Genomic DNA, 22,649 nt, shown 5'->3' on the forward strand with positions numbered 1-22,649 from the left:
CTGCAACCCCTGACGATGGAGAACGAGGTCCTGTAGGTCATTAAGAGTTATTTGTGCTCTCAATGGGTCTACATGTCTGTAACACAAGACCTCTAACATGTGTAAGAACACATCGAGTGGGATATCTAATAAAGTGTGTCTTCGCTGTAACCCAGACAGTTGTTCTGGCACTAATTCATTGATGTAACAGACTGCATTATCAAGAAATATGTCCACAGCATATTTCATCTCTGTAGACGGGGACTGCCCCCCTAAAGATGCATGAAACATGTACCATACTGCATCTATAGTTAAATTGTTTATATGAAATACGTTTGGCTGTGATAACTTGACCTTTGTCATTTCTATAACTGATATAGTTTTCTTGTATCTAAATGTCTTGTAGTTAAACATTGCAATGTATAACATGCCAGAAATACACCCAAACTTGGCTGCTAATTTCAGCATATAACTGGATGTTTTGTTCGCCAGATACACCTGTTTGTTTGCAGCTGAGGTAGAATTTACCTTGAGTGGTGCAAAAAGTGTTGAAATGTCGTATGATATAAAAGCAGTATTCTGAAGTACAGTGGCTGTAAATCTCCGTAAAAGGAGAACCTGGTACTGAGTCAGAGGTGAAATTATCAATTTTTCTAGAGCATTGAGAAAAATCATACATTGGTGTAGGTCTGGTGTCGGCATATTAGTTGCATACAACTCTTTAAATAGATTTAATTCAAATGAAACCTTAGAGATCAGCATGTGTTGATCTGTATCAACAAATTGTCTTGAATTTTGAGGGACATTTGAAACATAACATCTGATAGATGGAATATGAAGCAGTGATACTAATCCCTTCTCATAAAATTTATGAAGCCTAATGAATAAATTCTTTTGTGCTTCGCCATGAATTTTATTTAAAAACATGTTGTTTTCTGGAATAAAGAAGTTTGGACAAACCCCCTCATACACCCATTTTAGGATTACTTTAAAACATACCCAGAAACCACCCAGGAAATTTTCTGGACACCAGTGAGGAATTGTGTTTTGTTGAATCGCCCAGAAAACTGCTGTCTTCATGTGATAGGAACATAGTAATTTATCTTCATCACTTAATCCATCATTAATAGTCTCTCTTAAGAACAATTTAAGCAGCCCATAGGTTAAGAATTGGCAATAGTTCATTGAATATACAAGTTTTTGTTCTGCCAAAGAAAAGGAAATTCTCCATTCTTTGTCTGCGTGCTTTCCTAGTTTTTGTCCAATTGCAACAAAGTGGCATCCATTTCTGACTATGTCATCAACAATAAAAGACGGGGGCCATGAATGACATCTGTCAATCCATTTAGAGGCAGGAGGGGGCCAAAAATCACAGCCAAAGCATTGGGCAGCGTCATATTCTAATTCCCCGCAAACACCCCTACCACACGGACCATGTTCTGTAGAATCAGGCTTAACATCTGAACATGTGATCTGTCTATATTTGGAACTAGATATATAGATTCTGTCACTTATTCTCAAGCATGCATTTTTTACACTTTCCCTGTGTGTCGATGTCAGTAATTCAAGTAACCCAAATCCTGGTGGGCTCTCAGAACAATCACAGAGAATCACTGTTTTTCTGCTTAAGTCGAAATTCTGAGCCTGATCCAAGTCCCAGATTACCGTGTGGTCATTTGGCCAAATCATGCTGTCTAAATCTGATCCCTCTAGCCTGAATCCCTCTCTGAAACTCCCACTGGTCATAAATAGTTTTTTTGTCCTTGTTCTCGTTACTTGATTTAAGATAATATCCCCGAAGTCCAACAGTTCTCTCCTCATGATCACTATCTGTGCGGATCCTACTACGTAACACAGTTCCTCGAACACAGACTCTGATAATTGCTGTATACCCAAGTTCCTGGACAAAATGTAAACATGTGTATAAATATTTTTTTTAAATGCTTATGTTTCACCATGAAAAAATAGGTACTTGTCTGTATTTACCAGTATTTAAATAAAGATAGACGGTTGATTTTTACTTACATCCATTTGTAGGTAGTCATTTTGAAATTATAGTTCTTGTTACTATAAACAAATGGTAAAGACTATAATTAGAAATGGAAAATTCGTACTTCCAGTTTCACAGGCTATGATAAGAAGTGAAAAGTCCCAGTTGTAATTACCAGTATATAGATAAAATAAATGTATATGGAATCAATAACAATTTTGTTTGATATTTGTATGAAATATTAAATGTCTTGTACTTGCATGATTTTTTTAGCCATGAGCACATGCAGGAGTTATGTGTTAAAAACATATCTGGGACATTTTAAGCTCTCGAGCCAAGGTAAAAAAAATCCTCAAACAAATCACTTTAATTTAAGAAATCACTATTGAATCAGTGAATTGAAGTAAGTATTGAAATTTCCCATGCACAGGAACTAACAAAACATGCCGAACAAATTGTAAGAATTTCCCTTTTTATTTTATAAAACCAAAGAAAAACACCAGTTTTCAAGTTTTTATTTAAGACAAAGACCCCAACTGGGGTATATGAATACAAATAATACAACATTTTTTCAAATAAACAAGAATGCATGAAAGAATGAGTGGTAATAATGTTATTTTCATGTACAATTCACATATATAGTTCAAATAATAAAGTATAGAAGGCCCCTGCTTATAGAAATCTATGCACAATAAATGGAGTTATCGTCCTTTAAAATTGCCTTTTTTTTACCTGTTTTAAAAATTCAATGACACAAAAATCAAAGCGATCGATAAAGAGGGTGTGCGTACTACCGTGACGTCACCACATGAACTGATTTAACGGTTAAAGGTACTTGGACACACATTTGAAGTTAATATTTTTTCAGAAAAACTTATAGTATCACGAGTAATATATTTCAATAGCATTTCACACAAAAATTGATTAAAAATCTTATTTCATTTAAGAATTATTAAAACTTCAAATTTTTTGGCGGGTTTGATTGACACATCCTTGCTCTTTCACAAATTTTAACTTTATTCTTAATCCTTCGGACAAGTGGCAATCTTGTTGTGTGAAAGTGAGAAATATTAAAACTTTAATCCAGAAAAATAATTTTATTCAGAGTAGAAATGTTAGAAAGCAAAACTCCTTCAAAAGTATCGTCATTCCGAGCTAAGTGTTGTGTGCAAATCGATCACACTCGTGTTGTGTACACAGTTTTGTAAACAGGGCAAGAGCTCTGTTATTGTTGGCTGTTTACGGTTCACCGGGTGCGTTCAATTGTCGAAGTCTGCTCACCAAAACTGCACGGACTGAGAATATATTTTGCGTTTGTATTGCTTTCGAACATGTCTACTCTGAATTTTCTGGATTATAGTTTTAATATTTTTCATTTATACACAATAAGATTGCCACTTTTCCTAAGTATTAAAAGTAAATAAAAATTTGTGAAAGTGCAAGAATGTGTCAATCAAACCCGCCAAAAAATTTGAAATTTTGATAACTTGTAAATTTAATAAGATTTTAAATTTATTTTTGTGTGATAAGCTATTAAAATATGTAAGTCGTAATATTATAGAGAAAAAAATAACTTCAAATCTGTGTCCAAGTACCTTTAAAGGATTTACTATGAGAATAAATTGGAAAGTAGCCTGGATATTTCATGTTTTGACGAATCGATTTTCATAAATGTAGACCTTGTTAAAATTGGCCCGGGTCTACCGAGTGAAAGCCAGATAGGATCAAATGATAGAAAATAAATAAACGTCCAGTGTTCAAAAGCAGACAAAAATGCATTGAAGTCATTAAACCTAATATATTTCAAAATTAATCTTGAAATTATTTCATTAGTAAGTTTGTACATATACAACCTCAGACCCCTTTCTAGTTAGCGGCAAGACTTTCAAGATAACGGCTAACAGATATTAATACATGAATATATCCATTGTAGATATTAATATCTGAACATTAACCGTTAGAAAAAAACAAATATCTATCCATTGTAGATATTTGGGTTTTTTTTCCTAAAATAAAATAAATAATTTTACGAGTATATATTAACTGGAAAAACGCAGGTATATGAGTACTTTACATTGAAGATGAAATGTATTTATATGCATAGAAGTATCAATAATACATTATTACTTGCGGGCACTTAAATTCACAGCTAATATACCATTTATACAATATGAACTTTGGATCAAATTGTCCAACTTAGAGCCCTGTTACATGCATATGTGTAATCACATTATACAAAGGGCTAATCGAAAATCTACTTGATTTTGATCACTTGCTATATTGCTATCCAGGTTTCTCCATCATACGAAATTTATCTTGAATTGCACGAAGTATAATATTCGCGGTCTTTTCACAACCAATTCGAGACAGAACCCCGAATTTAATTGAAAAACACATGTGAAAAGCACCTACATGTATGAATCAATATTCAAAATACAAATAGCATTAATCATTTAGCAAAATGTTTGATGAATTTAATAATAGTTTTTAAAAAAAATGATATCGATTTAAAATAGTTTAAAACATAATTTTAATTATTTCCACAATATATATACTTGGAAAAAGACCCCCCCCCCTTCCCAAACACACATAAGAATTAGATAAATAGATATTTGCTGATAAAATCTAAAAAGAGTTTCAATAAAAACAGGTTCTGGGTATTTAACCCTAATTTTATAAAATATTGCTTTTCAAAAGGTAAATATACACATGCGCATGCAGTGTTCAATAAAGATCGACATAGGAAATTCTGGTACGTCACATACGACACATACAATGTTTTGACTCGCAGTGCAAGTGTAATGTAAGAGACATGGTTGATTGTACAACTGTTCAAGTTCAAGTTCAGTTTATTCTCCCAAACCAAAATATTGGTACATGGGGTACAGTAAAACATATATACATTTTAAACAAACTGGTCAGAGGTACAAAAAATATAATATATACAATACAAAATGTTACAAAATGAAGAAAAAATGAAAAAAGAGGGAGAAACAGACAATAAGTAACATATTACGGAAGACATGTAGCGTCATAAACCTTTAGAATAAACATACATAATTTTTTTTTCGGAATTTGTTCGTTTTGAGTTGACATGAGTTCTGTAAATTTAATAATATTCGGTCTACTAGAGTAATAATTACCTAGGAATTTTTTCCTTTCATTTTCCAAGGCTTTGCATTAGAGAATATAATGAAATTCATCAGCAATTTGACCTTTACTACAAAGTGTACAAAGTCTTTCAGAAAGTATAATACCACACCACTTTCCAGTTTCTACTGGTAAATGATGATTTATGGTGCGAAATTTTAATAGAATTTTTCTAAATTTAGGGGATAATTTGCAAAGATGTTTAAGCATGAACTAATTGATTTTTAAAGTTTCCTTAGTAATTATCGTGAAGTGTGAAAAAACGGCTTCATGTGCCCAGCGAGATCTAGAAGATAATTAATTGAGCAAGCCAAACCATGGTCCCTAATTAGAGTAAATTAACAGTTTAGCATTAGAAAACAGTATCAGTGGCAATTTCCATTCCTACGTCAATACGATATATCCTGGTATGCTTGAGATAAAAGATACCACAGAGTCTCACACATCTGTTTCATACTTGGATATTTTACTTGAAAAAGACGTTAATGGTATTCTAACAACCGAGCTATATGATAAACGTGATGACTTTAACTTTTCTATCGTCAACTTCCCTTACTTATGCAGCAATATACCTTCATCACCTGCATATCTCGGTTGATTCGATAAGAAAGAGCTTGCTCTACGTATGAACAATTTCTAAAAACGAGGTTAATTATTGACAAGCAAGTTGTTAAAACAAGAAAATCAGCCGTCTTGTTTAAAGTCATCATTTCGTAAGTTCTATGGTCGATACAATGACCTTGTCAGCAAATACAATTTATCATTGAGTCAAATGCTGACTGACGTTTTTCATACCAATTGTTAGTCCATTATTTATACACTGAATTGACGACGGATTTTTCCGTTATTTCCTGATCATGACAAGGAAAACATGGAGGGTGTGATCGGTCAGCAGAGGATGCTTACTCCTCCATGGCACCTGATCCCACCTCTGATGTTTCGGAGGTCGGTGTTTGCTCTGCTTTTATTTTATATTGTTTTATAGACTTTGAGATTGAATACAGTTCGTTATCTCCATATCCTTCTTTGTAAGAGGAGCATTTGAAAAGTTCTGAGAACTGTTTGATAAAAATATAACATAAAAATATACACATACTCTGAGGTCACTTCGTATTTTTTACGACTATTTCTTTGTAGAATATGGACGTATTTTTGCTTACATAACGCCGGGACTGTCTGTCTTAAATGAGGATTAAACACTGTATGCAGTATTTCCTTCATTACATGCGGTACTTTTTAGCTCACCTGAGCCGAAGGCTCAAGTGAGCTTTTCTGATCACAATCTGTCCGTCGTCCGTCCGTCCGTCCGTCTGTCCGTCTGTGAACTTTTTTACATTTTCGACTTCTTCTCAAGAACCAATGAGTCGATTTAAACAAAACTTGGTACAAAGCATCCTTAGGTCAAGGAGAGTTTTAATTATTAAAATGAAGAGCCAAGTCTCCTTACAAGGGGAGATAATCAAGAAAAGACAAAAATAGGGTGGCGTCATTAAAAAATCTTCTTCTCAAGAACCACTGGGCCAGGAAAGCATCTTTGGGTAGTGTAGATATTAAATTGTAAAACTCTTGACCCCCGGGGGAAGGGCGGGGCCACAATAGGGAATTTAAGTTTGACATAGAAATACATAGAACAAATCTTTAAAATCTTCATCTCAATAACCACTGGGCCAGGAAAATTGAAACTTATGTGGAAGCATCCTCTGGTAGTGTAGATATTAAATTGTCAAAATCATGATCCCCGGGAGTAGGGCGGGACCACAATAGGGAATCCAAGTTTTACATAGAAATATATAGAACAAATCTTTAAAAATCTCAAAAACCACTATGCTGGGAAAGCTAAAACTTACGTGAAAGCATCCTGGGTAGTGTAGATATAACCGTAAATCTGTAAATTTTTGCGTCGATTTTATTTTGCGAATCTGGGCCAAAATGCTATCGATTAATTTTAACGCTTCAAAATTTTGCGAATGACCACTTCTTTGTTTACATTTTCTTATTGTTGATTTAATTTTAAGAAAAATATTTTTGCGAATGCAATGAACTTGCGAATTTGATAAAAATTTATCTACAGCAAAAATTTCCAGATTTACGGTAAATTGTTAAAATCATGACCTTCGGCGGAAGGGCGGGGCGACAGTAGGGAATCCAAGTTTTACATAGAAATATATAGAACAAATTTTTAAAAATCTTCTTCTCAAGAACCACTTGGCTAGGAATGCTATAACTTATGTGGAAGCATCCTTGGGTAGTGTAGATATTAGATTGTTAAAATCATGACCCCGGGCGGTAGGGTGGGGCCACATTAAGGAAATTTAAGTTTTACATAGATATATATTGTATTCACGATTCTTCTTCTCAAAAACTACTGGGCCAGGAAAGCTGAAGCTTACGTGGAAGCATCCTTGGGTAGTGTAGATTCTAAAGTACTTAAATCATGAAAGGGGAGGGGGTAGGGGCACAATAGGTATAGCAAGAGGGGAAACCTGGTAAAGAATTACATCACCCAAGCAACTCAGGTGAGCGATGTGGCCCATAGGCCTCTTGTTTATACACTGAATTGAAGACGTATTTTCCGTTATTTCCCAATCATGACATGGAGCACATGGCAGGGGATGCTCGCTCCTCCATGACACCTGATCTCACCTCTGATGTTTCGTGTAATTTTTAAGATTTTATTTTTACTTTCACACAAATTACAGGAACACAAAAGAGACATATAAGTAAATAAATATAGAAGACAGTTTGAAATGGAGCAAAAAAAAAAGAGGTAATTAAAACTAGTGTGGAAGTTTATGTAGAGAGAGAGAGGGGGGAGAGAGAAAGAGACAGATGGGGGCACACATTTTATTGAATAAGTAACGGTAAGAAAAATTTTAAAAGTTTTTCAACTATTTCCGCCCAGTGTCTTTCAAATTCATCGTATTTACAATTTAACAAAAGAATTTTTTATACTCTAATTCTTTCAGTAATAACATTTTTCAAAGTCTCAACATTTAACTTTATAGTTTTGGCAACTTACTTGCAAAAATATATTGTTTTATAATCAGAATAAGTAGATTTTCTAACTTGTAATATCCTGTAAAATATGAAATGAATCTTTTCAAATGCCATATTGTTCACAAAAATATAGAAAATATTTCTATCATATCCAACAACCCCCTTCCTTCTCCTCTGGTCATAGCATGAAATAAAATGGATTTTATTTTACTCTACTAAATTCTTTTAAAAATACCTTTAAAACATTTTAACCTGTTCACATTTTAACCTGAGCATTAATCATTTACTGCTTTAATGTATATATGCATGCTTTTATTGTACTGAGTTCAACAGGAAAGGTCCGTAGATCTCAAAGGTGGTTAAAAGAAGAATCAAATTTTAAAGAGAGAGTTCCGAATGGTAGTTTCCCAAAGATTATCGTCATAAAGAAGGAAGCACCGCATATGATACTTTGTCTACATCATTACGAAATGCAAAATTTACTGCACAGAATGCTAACATGACCAGATATAATACTTAACGATCATCATCATGACAGGAATACTACAAATACTCAACAAAAAAGAAACGCATATTCAGATTAAGCAGGAAAATATAAGTTTTCGGTTTAAACCTTATTTTTTTAAAAATGATTTTAGAGTGTGCTGTGATAAAAAATCAAACAAGTCCTCTGTTGCGAATTGAAAAGTTAAGTTGATGTCATTTTCATCGGCCACAATTCTAGGGGCATAACAATATGTACTTTGCGACGTCTCAGCGCTAGTGGATTTCCAATGTACGGATACCGTGGACTAATACCAGCTCCTCTCAGTCTCTTGTAAACAATTTGTGCAATTTTATGCTGATTTTTTAACCAGTAATTGTAGTGCAGTTTGTGCCGTAGTTCTAAATCGATTGCTGAAGGAGGGTCTGACGGTCCTTTCTGGGTGTAGTAACCCGTTGATGGTCAGTTCTTGGTCTGTCATCCATGTTCCCTGCTGGTGGAGACGTATGTTTAACCGCTGTTATGCCAATTGATGTACACCAAATGCAGTTGCAACCTCCTGTTGTATAGCTCAGGTTATCATCATCGTAAGCCCAGTTGCGTTCACCTTTGATAAGGCGTGGCATTGCAGCATCAACATTCCAATCAAATCCTAAATCTGGGTTTAATAACAGTGTTTATTGTTCTTCTCAATCCAAAATATCAATGAAAATGGACTCCCGAAACACTGTTTTTATAAACATGATTAATCAAGGGAATTAATTCAACACTTATGTTTTAAAACCCTATGTTGTCCCCTTACATGGCATATACGCATTTCTACGCATCTGACTTGTAAAACAAGTATAATGTGAAAAACATTCATACCTTCGTTAATACTGGAAATATCAAAATAAATCTTACACTGATGGAAAGAGAAAATACTTAAATGATATACAAAAAATTCTATTTGTTGTAGCAGTATTTTGCTAGCTTTAGTTAAACTTTGTGCACTAGTTGAGCGATTTTCCCATTATCGAAATCAATGCCCGGGTAACACGTTATATGTAGAAACCAACCTCATCCCCGTAAAATACTTAAAATTGGTTTGTAAAGAAAAAATGTAAAAGATGCTAATATTTTTCAATATAACAATAAAATATTTTTTAATATATTAAACTTAGCAAAAAACCTAGAATAAAAATCATTCTTTAATAAATGGAAATTATAGCATAATTATGGTGTATTTCTTTGCAATGACAACTGAAATGATATTTTCATAGTTATTTTCAGAAACTATGCAATACCTCCTTTCAGAATATTTATACATTGGTGTATACAAAAATTCCAAGAAATGCCCCAAAAATACATTGAAATCTTAATACCAATTTGTCTTGAAATGCTTTTAAAAAATCCTTGCCATGGAAGGGGTAAAATAGATCACAGGTAGTTGTTCCATATACTTTTTAAAAATTTCTTTGATGAGTAAATCAATATGCGTTTCTTTTATTGCTGAGTATATAATGATGAATATACTGTTCATAATGTGAAAAGTACATTATATATTGTGTTCACTGCATACAATGTTAGAACTAAAACATTTAATGTTAAAAGCACTTCATATAATGATAAAAATACCTCATATAATGAAAGATGTACATAATATAATGATATAACTACATCATACAGTGAAAGAGGTAATGCATGAAGGATATGGAAATCACGAACAGTATATCAAAGCCCATAAAACAAAACAAAACAGGAGCAGAGCAAAGACAGACCTCTAGAACATCAGAAGTGGGATCAGGTGCCAGTGAGGAGTGAGCATCCCCTGCCGACCGGTCCCACCCGCCGTGTGCTTCTTGTCATGATCGGGAAATAACGTAAAAATCTGTACGTCAATCAGGATATAAATAATGGACTTACAATTAGTATGAAAAGCATTTGACTACATAATAAATTGTATTTGCTGACAAGATCATTGTATCGAGAGAAGAACTTACGAAATGATGATTTTAAATGAGACTATTGATACTCTTGTTTCATCAACTTGTCTGTTAATAACTTATCTCGTTTTAGAAACTGTACATACGTAGAGCATGCTTTTATCGAATCAAGTGAAATATACAACCACCTTATGTAGGTGATGATTGATTGATTGTATATTGTTTAACGTCCCTCTAGAGAATTTTTCACTCATATGCAGACGTCACCGTATACCGGTGAAGATCTTCAAATTTTGACCCTTACTCGGCACTCAGGGCCATTGAGCAGTGAGGGATCTTTATCGTGTCAACGCCTGCCGCTGACACGAGGTCTTGGTTTCATCCGAAGGACCCGCTACTTTCACTTCAAAGTGTCTAGCGCATGGCGAAGGAACAGTTGCTACACATTTATTATCGACTTAGGTCAGTCGCGGCCGAGATGCGAAATCACGACCTCCTGATCACAGAGCGGGCGCTCTACCGACTGAGCTTCAGGGAACGGTGCAGACGATGAAGGTATTTTGCTGCATAATTAAGGAACGTTGACGACAGAAATGTTAAGGTCATCAAGTTTACCATAGAGCTTGGTTGTTAGATTACCATTAATATCAAGGAAATTTCAAGGAAAATTTCAAGTATGAAGCAAATGTGTCAGAAAATGTGGTATCTTTTATCTCAAGCTCCCCAGGATATATCGTATTGACGAAGGAATAGAAATGACCATTATTAATTGACAATAAGTCGTCTACGTATATATCTAAATGTTTAGTTGAATGCCACAGCAGGGGTTTTCTTCCCGTCATGCATAAGATTTTGCACGAATTCTGCTTCATATGAATATAAAAAAAGGTCTGCTAATAAAGGAGCGCAATTGGTACCCATGGGAATTCCAATAGATTGTTGGAAGACCAGTTCTCCAAAAACCACATACTAGTAGATATTCTCAAACAGAAACTCAAGCATCTTTTTATGTCAACTTCAGAGTTCTTGTGTGTGCAATCAGAATGTGTTTTAACAAAATAATTTTGCAAGTGAAATTTTTCGTGGGGAATGGTTGTGTATAAAGTTGAAAAGTCATAAGTTTTAAGTGTTGATTTTGGTAAAATCTTGTGATTTAAAATTGTTTAAAAGTTCTTTGGAATTGAGGTTTTTCTTGCACAGTACTCTTGAAGTTTCTACTTCATTACTGTCAAAATCCTAGTGAGGAATTAAGAAAGAGGCTCGGTTGAACATTTATTGGAACCCTGATATCTGTGTTTGCAATGATTGTTATAAAGTTTAGGAATCCATTTAAAAAATATTTTATGGTAGTTTAAATTCATTCAGATTCTTCGGGATATTAAAATTATTATACTAAAGAGTATTGAAATTGAAGAACGCGTTGATGATTATTTTTTACTCTACACAACTTGTCCACGATTTTACCTGACAACCCACGTATATGCTGGTAAAAATTTCATCAGAGGTAATAGCATACACTTCCTGTGGAACTCATTAATATCAATTTAACTTAAATTTACAGCACGTACTTAAGACCACATTAAGTAATTGAAGCTGGTAAATTACAATTATCTACAATTTCTTGAGTATTTGTTTTACAAAGGTTTTACTATTTTAAACTTATAATGCAGTTGCATTTGGAGGGATTATTTATTTGCTTTTATAAAATTAGTCATACCCGCATTTGCCGGGTGAAACGTGGCAGTAAGTGCCAGATCGTTAACTGGAGCGCACGTTTCGTTAAACTGATGTTACACATTGTGCAGTGTATGGATCCTAATTTTGATTGTAAGTGTTTGCTTTTGTTTTTTCAATATATTTGTTATATAATTTTTTTCTCCGATTATTTCACGGCAAAAAGTATAATTTTACCACATTCTCATATTTATAGAAAATTGTTCACGGATCGAGTTTGTGAATTAAAAGAACAAAATGTGCCATGCTTCGACTTAGTTTGTGAACAGTTTGAAATAATACTTGATTGTTAATCTTTATTTTTCATTATATATAGCCTTATTCATTATTATACACAAGTATTTTTTTAATATCTGTATTTTGCACTATTTTACAACTAGAATGCATACATTGCCCTTGTCTGTTACCCAATGCCTATTGTATTAGTCAATAAAATATGTTTTAAGTAACAGCTTGGAACTAAAAATAATTAAACACTGCTTACATCATATTTACGCATTATTGATTATAACCACCACCCGATCCTGCTTTTTGTTTTAAAAACGATACGCACTCCTGTGCGCATAGGAGTAAATATGTGTCTGATCATTCTTTTTTTATTTTTTCAGGGTATCCCTTAAGATCCTAACGAACTGTACCAAACGGCGAACGCTTTTTTGCCCACGACATCAATTGTAACATCTATGATAGATACAAAGAAAATACTCTTCCCTTGCCAATATTTTTTATTTCCTCAAAGGTAAATGTTAAAGACATTGAAACGACCTATTATACGAACTTCAGCAGTTCTATTCATATACTAATTTTTTTATATAAACAGTACAGAATTGATTTTAGAATCTATTTTGAGAACGGATTTTTCAAACTGATTTTTTCTTTTACAGTATCCTATTCTTTGTTAGCCTCTATTCCCACTAAATAATATCAAACTCTTCATTCCAAATGTAAGTATAATTTGGTTAACTAATTGAAATCGTTTCATTTATTTTTTATTAAATTTAGCTCAACTCAACGACTTCGAGGACGTTCTCTCCATATCTCTATATCTTGTTTGTCAATAATTTACCTCGTTTTAAAAATTGTTCATGCGTAGAGCATGCTCTTGCATATCGAATCAACTGATATACATTAACTACGTTTACAGTTGATGGAGGTACATTGCTGCATAAGTCAGGAAAGTTGACGATAGAAAAGTTAAAGTCATCACGTTTATCATAGATCTGGGTTGTTAGATTACTATTATTGTCTTTTTCAAGTAAAATATCCAAATATGAAACAGATGTGTTGTCAGACTCTGTGGTATCTATTATTTTAAGCTCACCAGGATATATCTTGTGTCTTATCTTATATCTTTGTGTGCTACAAAATTTAAAACGTGGTACCCATGGGAATTCCAAGATATTGTTGGAAGACCTGGTCTCCAAAAACAACATAGATATTGTGAATTAAACTCAAGCATCTTTTTTATCTCGACTTCAGAAAACATGTGTGTACAATCAGAAAGTTTTGACAAAATAATTTTGCAAATGACCAATAAAAAGGTAAGTAAATTTACGAGTTCCATTTTTGAAAGCAGTCTGGACTTTAATTTATAGAATATAGAATGGCTGTGTATATGAAGTTGAAAAGTCGTAAGTTCTTAAGTTGTTGATTTTTGTTAAATCTTGTGATTTCAAACTGTCTGAAAGTTTCATGGAATTTTTTTAAGTATCCACATCTGATTCTCACCACTTCTTGAATATATTGTTGCACACTGCTCTTGAAGTTACTCCTTCACTACTGTTCATATTTTAGTGAAGAACAAAATTCGTAACACAGTCAGTCAGTAAGGGACCTTATACGGAGTCATACAGGGTGTCAAATGTAAATACGTATTGGGCGAGGCAAATTTAATATTTGAAAAGGTCTTCAGTGGGAAAAGATCGTAAGACAGTCAGTTCGGGACCAAATATGGAGTTCTGCGGGGTGAGAAATGGATATGAATATTGGGCGAGGCGAACCCTGTATGACTCCATATTATATGTATGTCCAGAATTGACTGTATCCCGCTGAAAACCTTTTTCAATATTAAAAATATCTATGTGCATATTTTCTAAATTTCAAGTTTTAATCCAATAACAACCAACATTAGATAACCAACAGCAATAATCACATATTTAAAATGGACGCATCAAACTACGTTGATATCCACTGATACTTCAAGTACACTATTAATGCAGCCAATTTCACCAGCCTATCAACAATATTCTAAATTAAGGTTACATTTTCATGTCCCTAATGTAATTGGATATGATGTCTATTTCATTGATGGCTGTTCCATGTTTATCTTAAATCCCCAAACTGTATTGTGTCACACGGGAGGTGTGGCTGTATTCTTGATTCAGAATATAGCTAATTCTCCAGTCACTGCTTACAGCTTCAATTTGAATTTGGTTACAATTTTTTTCCACAGGTCTTTAAAGTAACATACATATTAAGCAGCAATCTTTTTAAAAAAAATCATGCCTGCATGTCCATTAGCTAACAAATAATTGTGTCTGAATAACCCGACGTAAATTGTTCCCGTGATAAACATTCATTAAATTATAATTTGTTTTTCATTGACTTTAATATACCATATGCTCTTCATTTTTCTGGTCCGAAATATCTTATGTTTTCCAGGCTTTTTAACGATTTTAATATTTTACCTGCCAGGAAAACGTCAGAACCGGTGCCATTACAAAAACTAGGAACCGAACTAAATTTTGAAATCAGAATTTATCAATAGCACAATGCCTCTAGTACTCACCAGTATTGATGAAAAGAAAATAGCACTCCATATTTCATTCCAGTACTTGCAGGATTTCAAAATGCACGAAATGAAGACGAATCTCGATACTGATAAAATGTTTTCAACGGATTGAATATTTTATAAATGAACCATAAAACGATATTAGTAAGTACTAAAGATATTGTACTATTTATAACTTGTAACTTTGAAATTTAATTTGAATCGCAAGTATATAAAATCAACTCGAAAATCCCGCCTCCGTTTGGAGGCGGCGATTTCCCAGTTTTCGTACTGGCGTCGGTTCTGAAGTTTTCTTGGCATGTAAAATATCACAATCGTAAATAAAAGATTTAAAAACATCAGATATTTCGGACTACCTTTATTTCTGTTTTAATGCACTTTGATTTCACAAGAAAAAAAAAAGAGATGTAACCCAGACCATCATTTAATTGACAGTTTTATAGTGAATTTAGCAGGAAATTCCACACCAAATTCCACAAGAAACAGATCTTTAAGACAAACCCATACAGTTATGGTTTCAGCACTCAAAATTGGATATTAGCTTTTAATCATTTTATATGAATTATTTTGCTTTTTTCGGTAAAAAGGAAAAACTTGTTTTTTTTGCATATAAGATGCATTAGAGTTTAAAAATTGTTGTTAATGAATGCAACATATGAATATCTAAAAAAAAAAAAATTGTGTAAAGAAAACTCATATGCACTTTCATTTTTCTTTTACTAAAAATATTAAAATATATATGAAAATAAATCGCATTATTTGTAAATATTTTTAAACGTATGGTCAAAATCTTCTGAAAACTCGTCACGGCTAGGGAGATCGTGTTAGACAATATTTTTTTAAACAAAAAGAAATTGAAATGAAAATGCGAATATTTCGAGAAAGGACAATTCTCATTTAAGGCTTATCTGTGGTCCCCGGTTACTCGTCAAATTTCGAACATTTATCAAAGGCTTTAAAAATTAAATGTTATTAATAAATAATGTCTTTATTATTTAAATCTTCATCTAAAAATGTCAAATAATAGATATACACAGCATACGAAGCTGTGTTTTGAAGTTCGGGTCCTTTGATTTTCATGAATATCAAAAGAAATCCGTGACAGGTACAAACTTTTAAGCTTTCGTAAACACCGAGCACAGCTTTGTTCAGAGTCGAGTTTCATATATAATGTGTATCTTATATGTGTAAAGGTTGAGTAAAAATTAATATCTTTGTTGAACAACTTTGTGCTCTATGTTTTCTAATTAAAAGTATTGTGATTTTGAACATCGTCGCTGTCTTCATTTACATGCGATTAACCTCTTTATGACCTGTTTTGAATCACAACAAGCCAAGTGGATTTGTGTCATTACAGATAAATGCCCACAGTAAACGTGCTAGCAAACACTCAGTTGAAATGTACTCAGTCAATCATGTATCAGTCAGCATATGGACTTGTTTGGTTAATCTTGTTACAGTGGTTCATTCACATTGGTAGAATTTTTTGAATAGAAAATTGTATTTGTTGTAGATTGTGAATCTTGAATATATAATACGTCTTTGAAAGGAAAATATCATATACGATGAAGCTCATTGAAGTGGTAAAATTTTCCGTTTGGATGAAACGTTCCGAGTCATGTTTTGAACGTCAATTACAACATTATGACACGCCCATATTTTTAGAAACGAGAAAGAAATATTCGTCGTAATGCTTTAGGATACCCCAATCTTTGCGACAAGCAATATGAGTTACACTGAAATGAAGCTTGAAAAAAATAAGAAGAGAGAGTTAGAGACTCCCTGCTTCTGTAAAACATAAATTGCAACGAATATGTACATATTTTTGAACTCATGTCTATTGAAGTTACGACAACACATGTTTCGGTCGAACACGTATTTACTCGGTGTTTATTTAGACAGACAATTTGATTGGCTATTATATTTATGGAAAACCTGTTCTACAGAAATTCGAATAAACAAATTGACCATTTCATCCATTTCTAAAGAAATGGGCGTGTCATAAGGTGACAATACACGTTCTAAAGATAGCTCAAAACGTTCCATTCGATCGGAAAATTTTACCACTTCAATGTATTCACTTTGACATGAGCTTCAATGCTTATCTATTGCTAAAAGATACTTTCCTTTTGATTACCGTAACATGTCCCAATGACCACCTTGAAACATAGATATGTTAATTGTATGATAGATTACAGTATTCTTTCTGAGTAGAACTTTGAATATAGGGCTAATTAAATAATTAATTAATCAATCTTAACTGTTTCAGATTAAATTTAACATATACTACTATGATTATGGCAATTAAAAAAGTTTATTTATGAACTGAAAGCACAATAAAGATTTTCGGCAATTAAAAAAGTTTATTTTTGAACTGAAAGCACAATAAAGATTTTCCACTTCTAATTTTACCTTTCTAAGTGAACATGAACATGAAATACTTGCTATCATATTAAAATGTCCTTCTACAAATGGCTAAAGGTATAAGTAAAAATAAAACCAAACTTGTACATATTTGTATCTATATATTATCAATACAGACTACTTAATGTTTTTCTTAATATTCTACAATTCATCTATGTAAGTCAGACCGAGGGTAAAGTAACTAGTGAGGTGTTGTACAATAAAAATAGGCAAAATTGTTGCAAAGCATCAAATCGGCCGCAAAAAAAATTGGCATTAAAAAAATCTTTCACTATATTTAAAAGTGTCCATGCAAGGAAAGCAAGTCAAGATATTCAAAGTGACATAATTGAACATTTTTATGTCAGGTGTCTTTAAAGCAAAATAAATAATTTTTAAAAATTAAATAAATACACAATTTACCGCATTTGTTCATAAATAAATTCATCGATGTAAAAAAAGGTCAATGATAAGAATTTATCGTCATTAAAATGAAGATGTATGCCTCTCAAAATAAACCAAGTTCTTATACCCTGGATTTTGGTCACGTGATAATGCCCATGCGGTTTCTACAGAGTAGGCTATGCTGCAAGCCTCGGTGCAAAATGTAGAAAAAATATCTTTTTGTCATTTGCAGGCAGCTGTAAAGTATATTCAAACAATTTTACTAGTTGAAAAACTTTTCAATTTTTATTCACCATGCACTTTTACCACGTCATTATTATCCGGAAAAATCATGACGATTTCCGTTCATATCTTACACATTCCCATGCTGAGGAGTATCTATTGTAAGCTTTTTTATATAACCAGAAATTATCAATCATCTGATGAAAAATGATAATGAAATTGAAACATAATAAAAGCAATTAATACTAAGTTTAAAGTAATTTTTTAAATATTCTGCTGGTGATTTTATACTTGTTATCATTTAAGAACTATTTTACGGAACTAAAAAAAAATAACATCTCATTTCCCCATATGCAACACAAATAGATCGGCCGCTAATGATGAGCTGTAATATGTAATAAGTAATATGTTTTTAAATATATTTTTTATGTTTGGTACAGGAACTTGGGTATGCAACATCTATCAGAGGCTGTGTTTGTGGAAATGTGTTACAAAGTGGGAACCTCGCAGTCAGTGAGGATGAGGAGAGAGATGTTGGACTTCAGGGACATGATAAAAAATCAAGTAATTAAAACGAGAGAAGAAAATATGACAATGGTTAGTGGGAGTCACAAAGAAGGATTCAGGCTAGAGGGGTCAGATGTGGATTTTATGATTTGGCCAAAAGACCACATCGTTATATGGGACTTAAACCAGGCTCAGAATTATGACTTAAGAAAAACACTGATTCTCTGTGATTGTTCTGAGAGCCCACCAGGATTTGGGTTACTTGAATTACTGACATCGACACACAGGGAAAGTGTAAAAAATGCATGCATAAAAATAAATGACAGATTATATATATCCAGTTCCAAATACAGACAGATCACATGTTCAGCCGATTTGCCAAATTTTAAGGAACATGGCCCGTCTGGAAGTGGTGTTGTAGTGGGAGGAGAGCATGACCATGCCCAATGTTTTGTCTGTAATTTTTGGCCTCCTCCCGCCTCCAAATGGATAGACAGATGTCACGCATGCCCCCCATCTTATATTGTTTATGACATAGTCAGTAATGGGTGCCACTTTGTAGCAATAGGACACAAACTAGGACAACATGCAGACAAGGAATGGAGAATTTCTTTCTCTTTGGCGGAACAAAAACTTGTCTACTCGATGAACCAGTGCCAATTCTTAACCTATGGGTTGCTTAAATTGTTTTTAAAAGAGTCTATTAATCATGGATTAAGTGATGAGGATAAATTACTGTGTTCGTATCACATGAAGACGGCAGTTTTCTGGGTAATTCAACAAAACAAATCGCCTCAATGGCATCCACAAAATCTCATGCAGTGTTTCTGGGTCTGTTTTAAGCTTATCCTTAAATGGGTGTATGAGGGGGTATGCCCAAACTTTTTTATTCCAGAAAACAACATGTTTCTGGGTAAAATTTATGGTGAAGCACAAAACAAATTATTTTTTAAGCTTTATAAATTGTATGAGAAGGGTTTAGTTTCACTGCTTCATATTCCATCTATCAGTTATAGTGCTACAAGTATTTTTCACAATCTCAGACTATCTGTTGGTATGAAACCCATGTTGATCTCCAAGGTTTTGTTTGAACTAGATCTATTTGAAGAATTGTTTACAAATCATATATCAAAACCATACCTAAATACCTGTATGAAGTTCCTCAATGCTGTAGAAAAGTTGATGATTCTACCCCTGACTCAGTACCAAGTTCTCATGTTACAGAAGCTCACATCCACTATACTCCAGAGGACCGCTTTTATCTTTTCCAATATTGTAACTGTTTTTGTACAACTCAGAGTAAATACTAGCTCAGTTGTAAACAAACAGGTATATCGGGCTAACAAAAGAAACAGAAATATGTTGAAATTAGCAGCCAAGTTTGGGTGTATTTCGGGCATGTTGTATATTGCAATGTTTTACTACAAAGCCCTTCGATATAAAGAAGCCTTATCGATTATAGAGATGACAAAAGTCAAGTTATCTCAGCCATATGTAAGGTATGTCAAACATTTAACAAAAAATGCATTGCTGAACATGTTTAATGAGTCCTTAGGGGGACTGTCTTGGTCTAAAAAGTTGAGAGATGCTGTAGCATGGGATATTGTTCTTGAAAATAGAATCTGTTACATTAATGAATTGGTGCCAGAACAACAGTCTGGGTTACAGTGTGGATACCCTATATTAGTTATCCCAATTTATGTTGTGTTACACATGTTAGAGGTCTTGTGTTACAGACATGTAGACCCAGTGAGAGCACAATCAGCTCTGGATGTTCTACAGAACCTGGTCCACAATGATCAGTGGAAATACATGGAGCCATATCAAAGAGACATATCCTGGGAGATTCTTGGAATCTGTCAACAGGTGACATTGAACCATGAAGATGCTCTGAATTCCTACCTACAATCTCTCAGACATTCATCAAACAACATACAAACTGCCACAGTGATGAGATTAGTTCAAGAAATCACGGAACTCGTGAACAGAAATCAAACATAACTTATCAGGATCGTTACCTGTCATAGTTCAGCAATTCAGGAACTATTCTTTGAGAGGATTAAGAAAGACCCTCCTTAATTTCACCTTAGAACATCGTAATTTTTTTTAATAAAAATTATCATGACATTAAATGTTATTGCTTATTATCAAAGGAGATGAGGAGTTTGTGGTTTCTATGACAAACGACTACGAACATATACTAGTAAATAAAATGGTTACTGACTTGAAATATAAGGATATTTGCATGGGCACTTATAAAACAAAAGTGAAAGAGAGCTCGGCAAGCCTCGCCCTCTATCATATTTTCGATCCAAGCCCAAATGTTGCTTATATTTCAAGACAATATTCCTGTATTTTGTTTATCCTGGCTGCAATAGTTTTTTTTACACCAGACCTCCAAAACGAGCTATTTCAACAGACTAGTACTTACGGATATATCTACAGTTGAAACTAAGACGCCCTTGCATAAATCTTCAATATGTAGATGATGTTGCACAAGGGCAGTGACCAAATTAAGTTTTGGTTTATAGGGTAACAGCTTAATTCAGGGCGTTGTTGCAAGATAAACATCTGCAATTATGTAGCCTTCTCCTTTTGGGGGCCAGAAAATATCAGATAAAAAAATCGGAGAGGGCTAAATTATTGCAGCTACAAGATAAATAGAAAAAATCTATATTTTGTGGTTTGGTTTTGGCTTTATCCAACGAGTTGAAATGAAGTATATAAGAAAGGCTTAAATTAGAATTTCATTTTTCATAAAACAATAGAAACGATCTATCGAGTTTCATCTTTTATCACATTTTTACCGCTTTGTCCTGATATTTTTATCCCATCGCCAAGGCCTAGGATTAACAACAAATCATGGGATATATCTTTCATTTAATAATCTAATACCGGTACATGTATACCGGTATGTACTTAAAATCTGTCATCTTTCATGCAGCTAGGCCTAAATCTATCACATAATGATGATTTATCAGCTGCATTAAAAAAAGATTCAAGTAATGACTAACACACGATAGAAATTACTATGTGTGATTGGTTAAATTACAGGCTGAGGGCAAGTGGAACTTGTCTTTTTGGAATAACTGCACTTGCACATGTTACATGAAGGCTGAGAGTATGAATGCTTGTCTATTTGAGCTATGTTCACTTCACTGACGTCTGATACATGAAAGTAGAGGGCAAGAAATGTTTTCCTTTATGAGATATATCCACTAGCATGAAACATCTAGTGACTTCCACCTGATACATGAAGGATGAGAGTATGCTTGCCTGAATAAACTGTTTTCATTATCATTGAAAATGCTCATTAGAACATGGTGTATAGGCAGATATGGAGTAGTCAAAAGTTAATAAAACAATACAAAATAAGAAGCAAAACAAATACGGACCTCCAAAATGAAAGTGGGACTAGGTGCCATGGAAGAGTGAGCATCCGATGCCAATCGGTCACACCCGCCGTGTGCTCCTTGTCATGATCGGGAAATGACTGGAAAATTCATCGTCAATTCGATGTTTAAATAATGAACTAACAATTAGTATGAAAAAAGTCTGTCAGCATTTGACTCAATGATAAGTATTTGCTGACAAGGTCATTATTTCGACCATAGAACTTACGAAATGACTTCAAGCGAGACTGCTGATATTCTTGTTTCTTCAACTTGTTCGTCAATAATTTACCTCATTTTTGAAACTGTTCAAACGTAGAGCATGTCCTTGCGTATCGAATCGACTAAAATATAAATCTTGTATGCAGATGATGAAGGTATATTGTATAAAAAAAAGGGAAGTCAACGATTGAAAAGTTAAAGTCACCTCGTATGTCATAAAGCTTGGTTGTAAAATTGCCATTAACGTCTTTCTCCAAGAAAAAATATTTACATGTGGAACAGAAGTGTCAGACTATGTTGCATCTTTTTTTCAAGTTCACCTGGATATATCGTATCGAAATAAGAATTTAAATAACTAATGTTGATTGACAATACGTCGTCGATATGGTTTATTCTACATAATCCCACATTTTGAATGACATTGAGAATTTTAGAATGTGGGAAAAGG

At 33.5% G+C, this 22,649-nt stretch overlaps 1 protein-coding gene across 1 annotated transcript; it reads left to right on the top strand.

Moving 5' to 3' along the window:
* Positions 1-12,278: 12,278 nt before the first annotated feature.
* On the top strand, positions 12,279-20,674 carry LOC134269160 (uncharacterized). Its single transcript, XM_062751383.1, has 4 exons — positions 12,279-12,352; positions 12,868-12,998; positions 13,144-13,203; positions 18,521-20,674. Coding segments are annotated over exons 3-4 (2,070 nt in total). The 5' UTR covers positions 12,279-12,352; positions 12,868-12,998; positions 13,144-13,201; the 3' UTR covers positions 20,589-20,674.
* The last annotated feature ends 1,975 nt before the right edge of the window (positions 20,675-22,649 follow it).

This window comes from Saccostrea cucullata, unplaced genomic scaffold (genome assembly GCF_032062105.1).
Source record: "Saccostrea cucullata isolate Sc308-1 unplaced genomic scaffold, CSIRO_AGI_Scuc_v1 ctg1079, whole genome shotgun sequence".
Taxonomy (NCBI): Eukaryota; Metazoa; Mollusca; class Bivalvia; order Ostreida; family Ostreidae; genus Saccostrea; species Saccostrea cuccullata.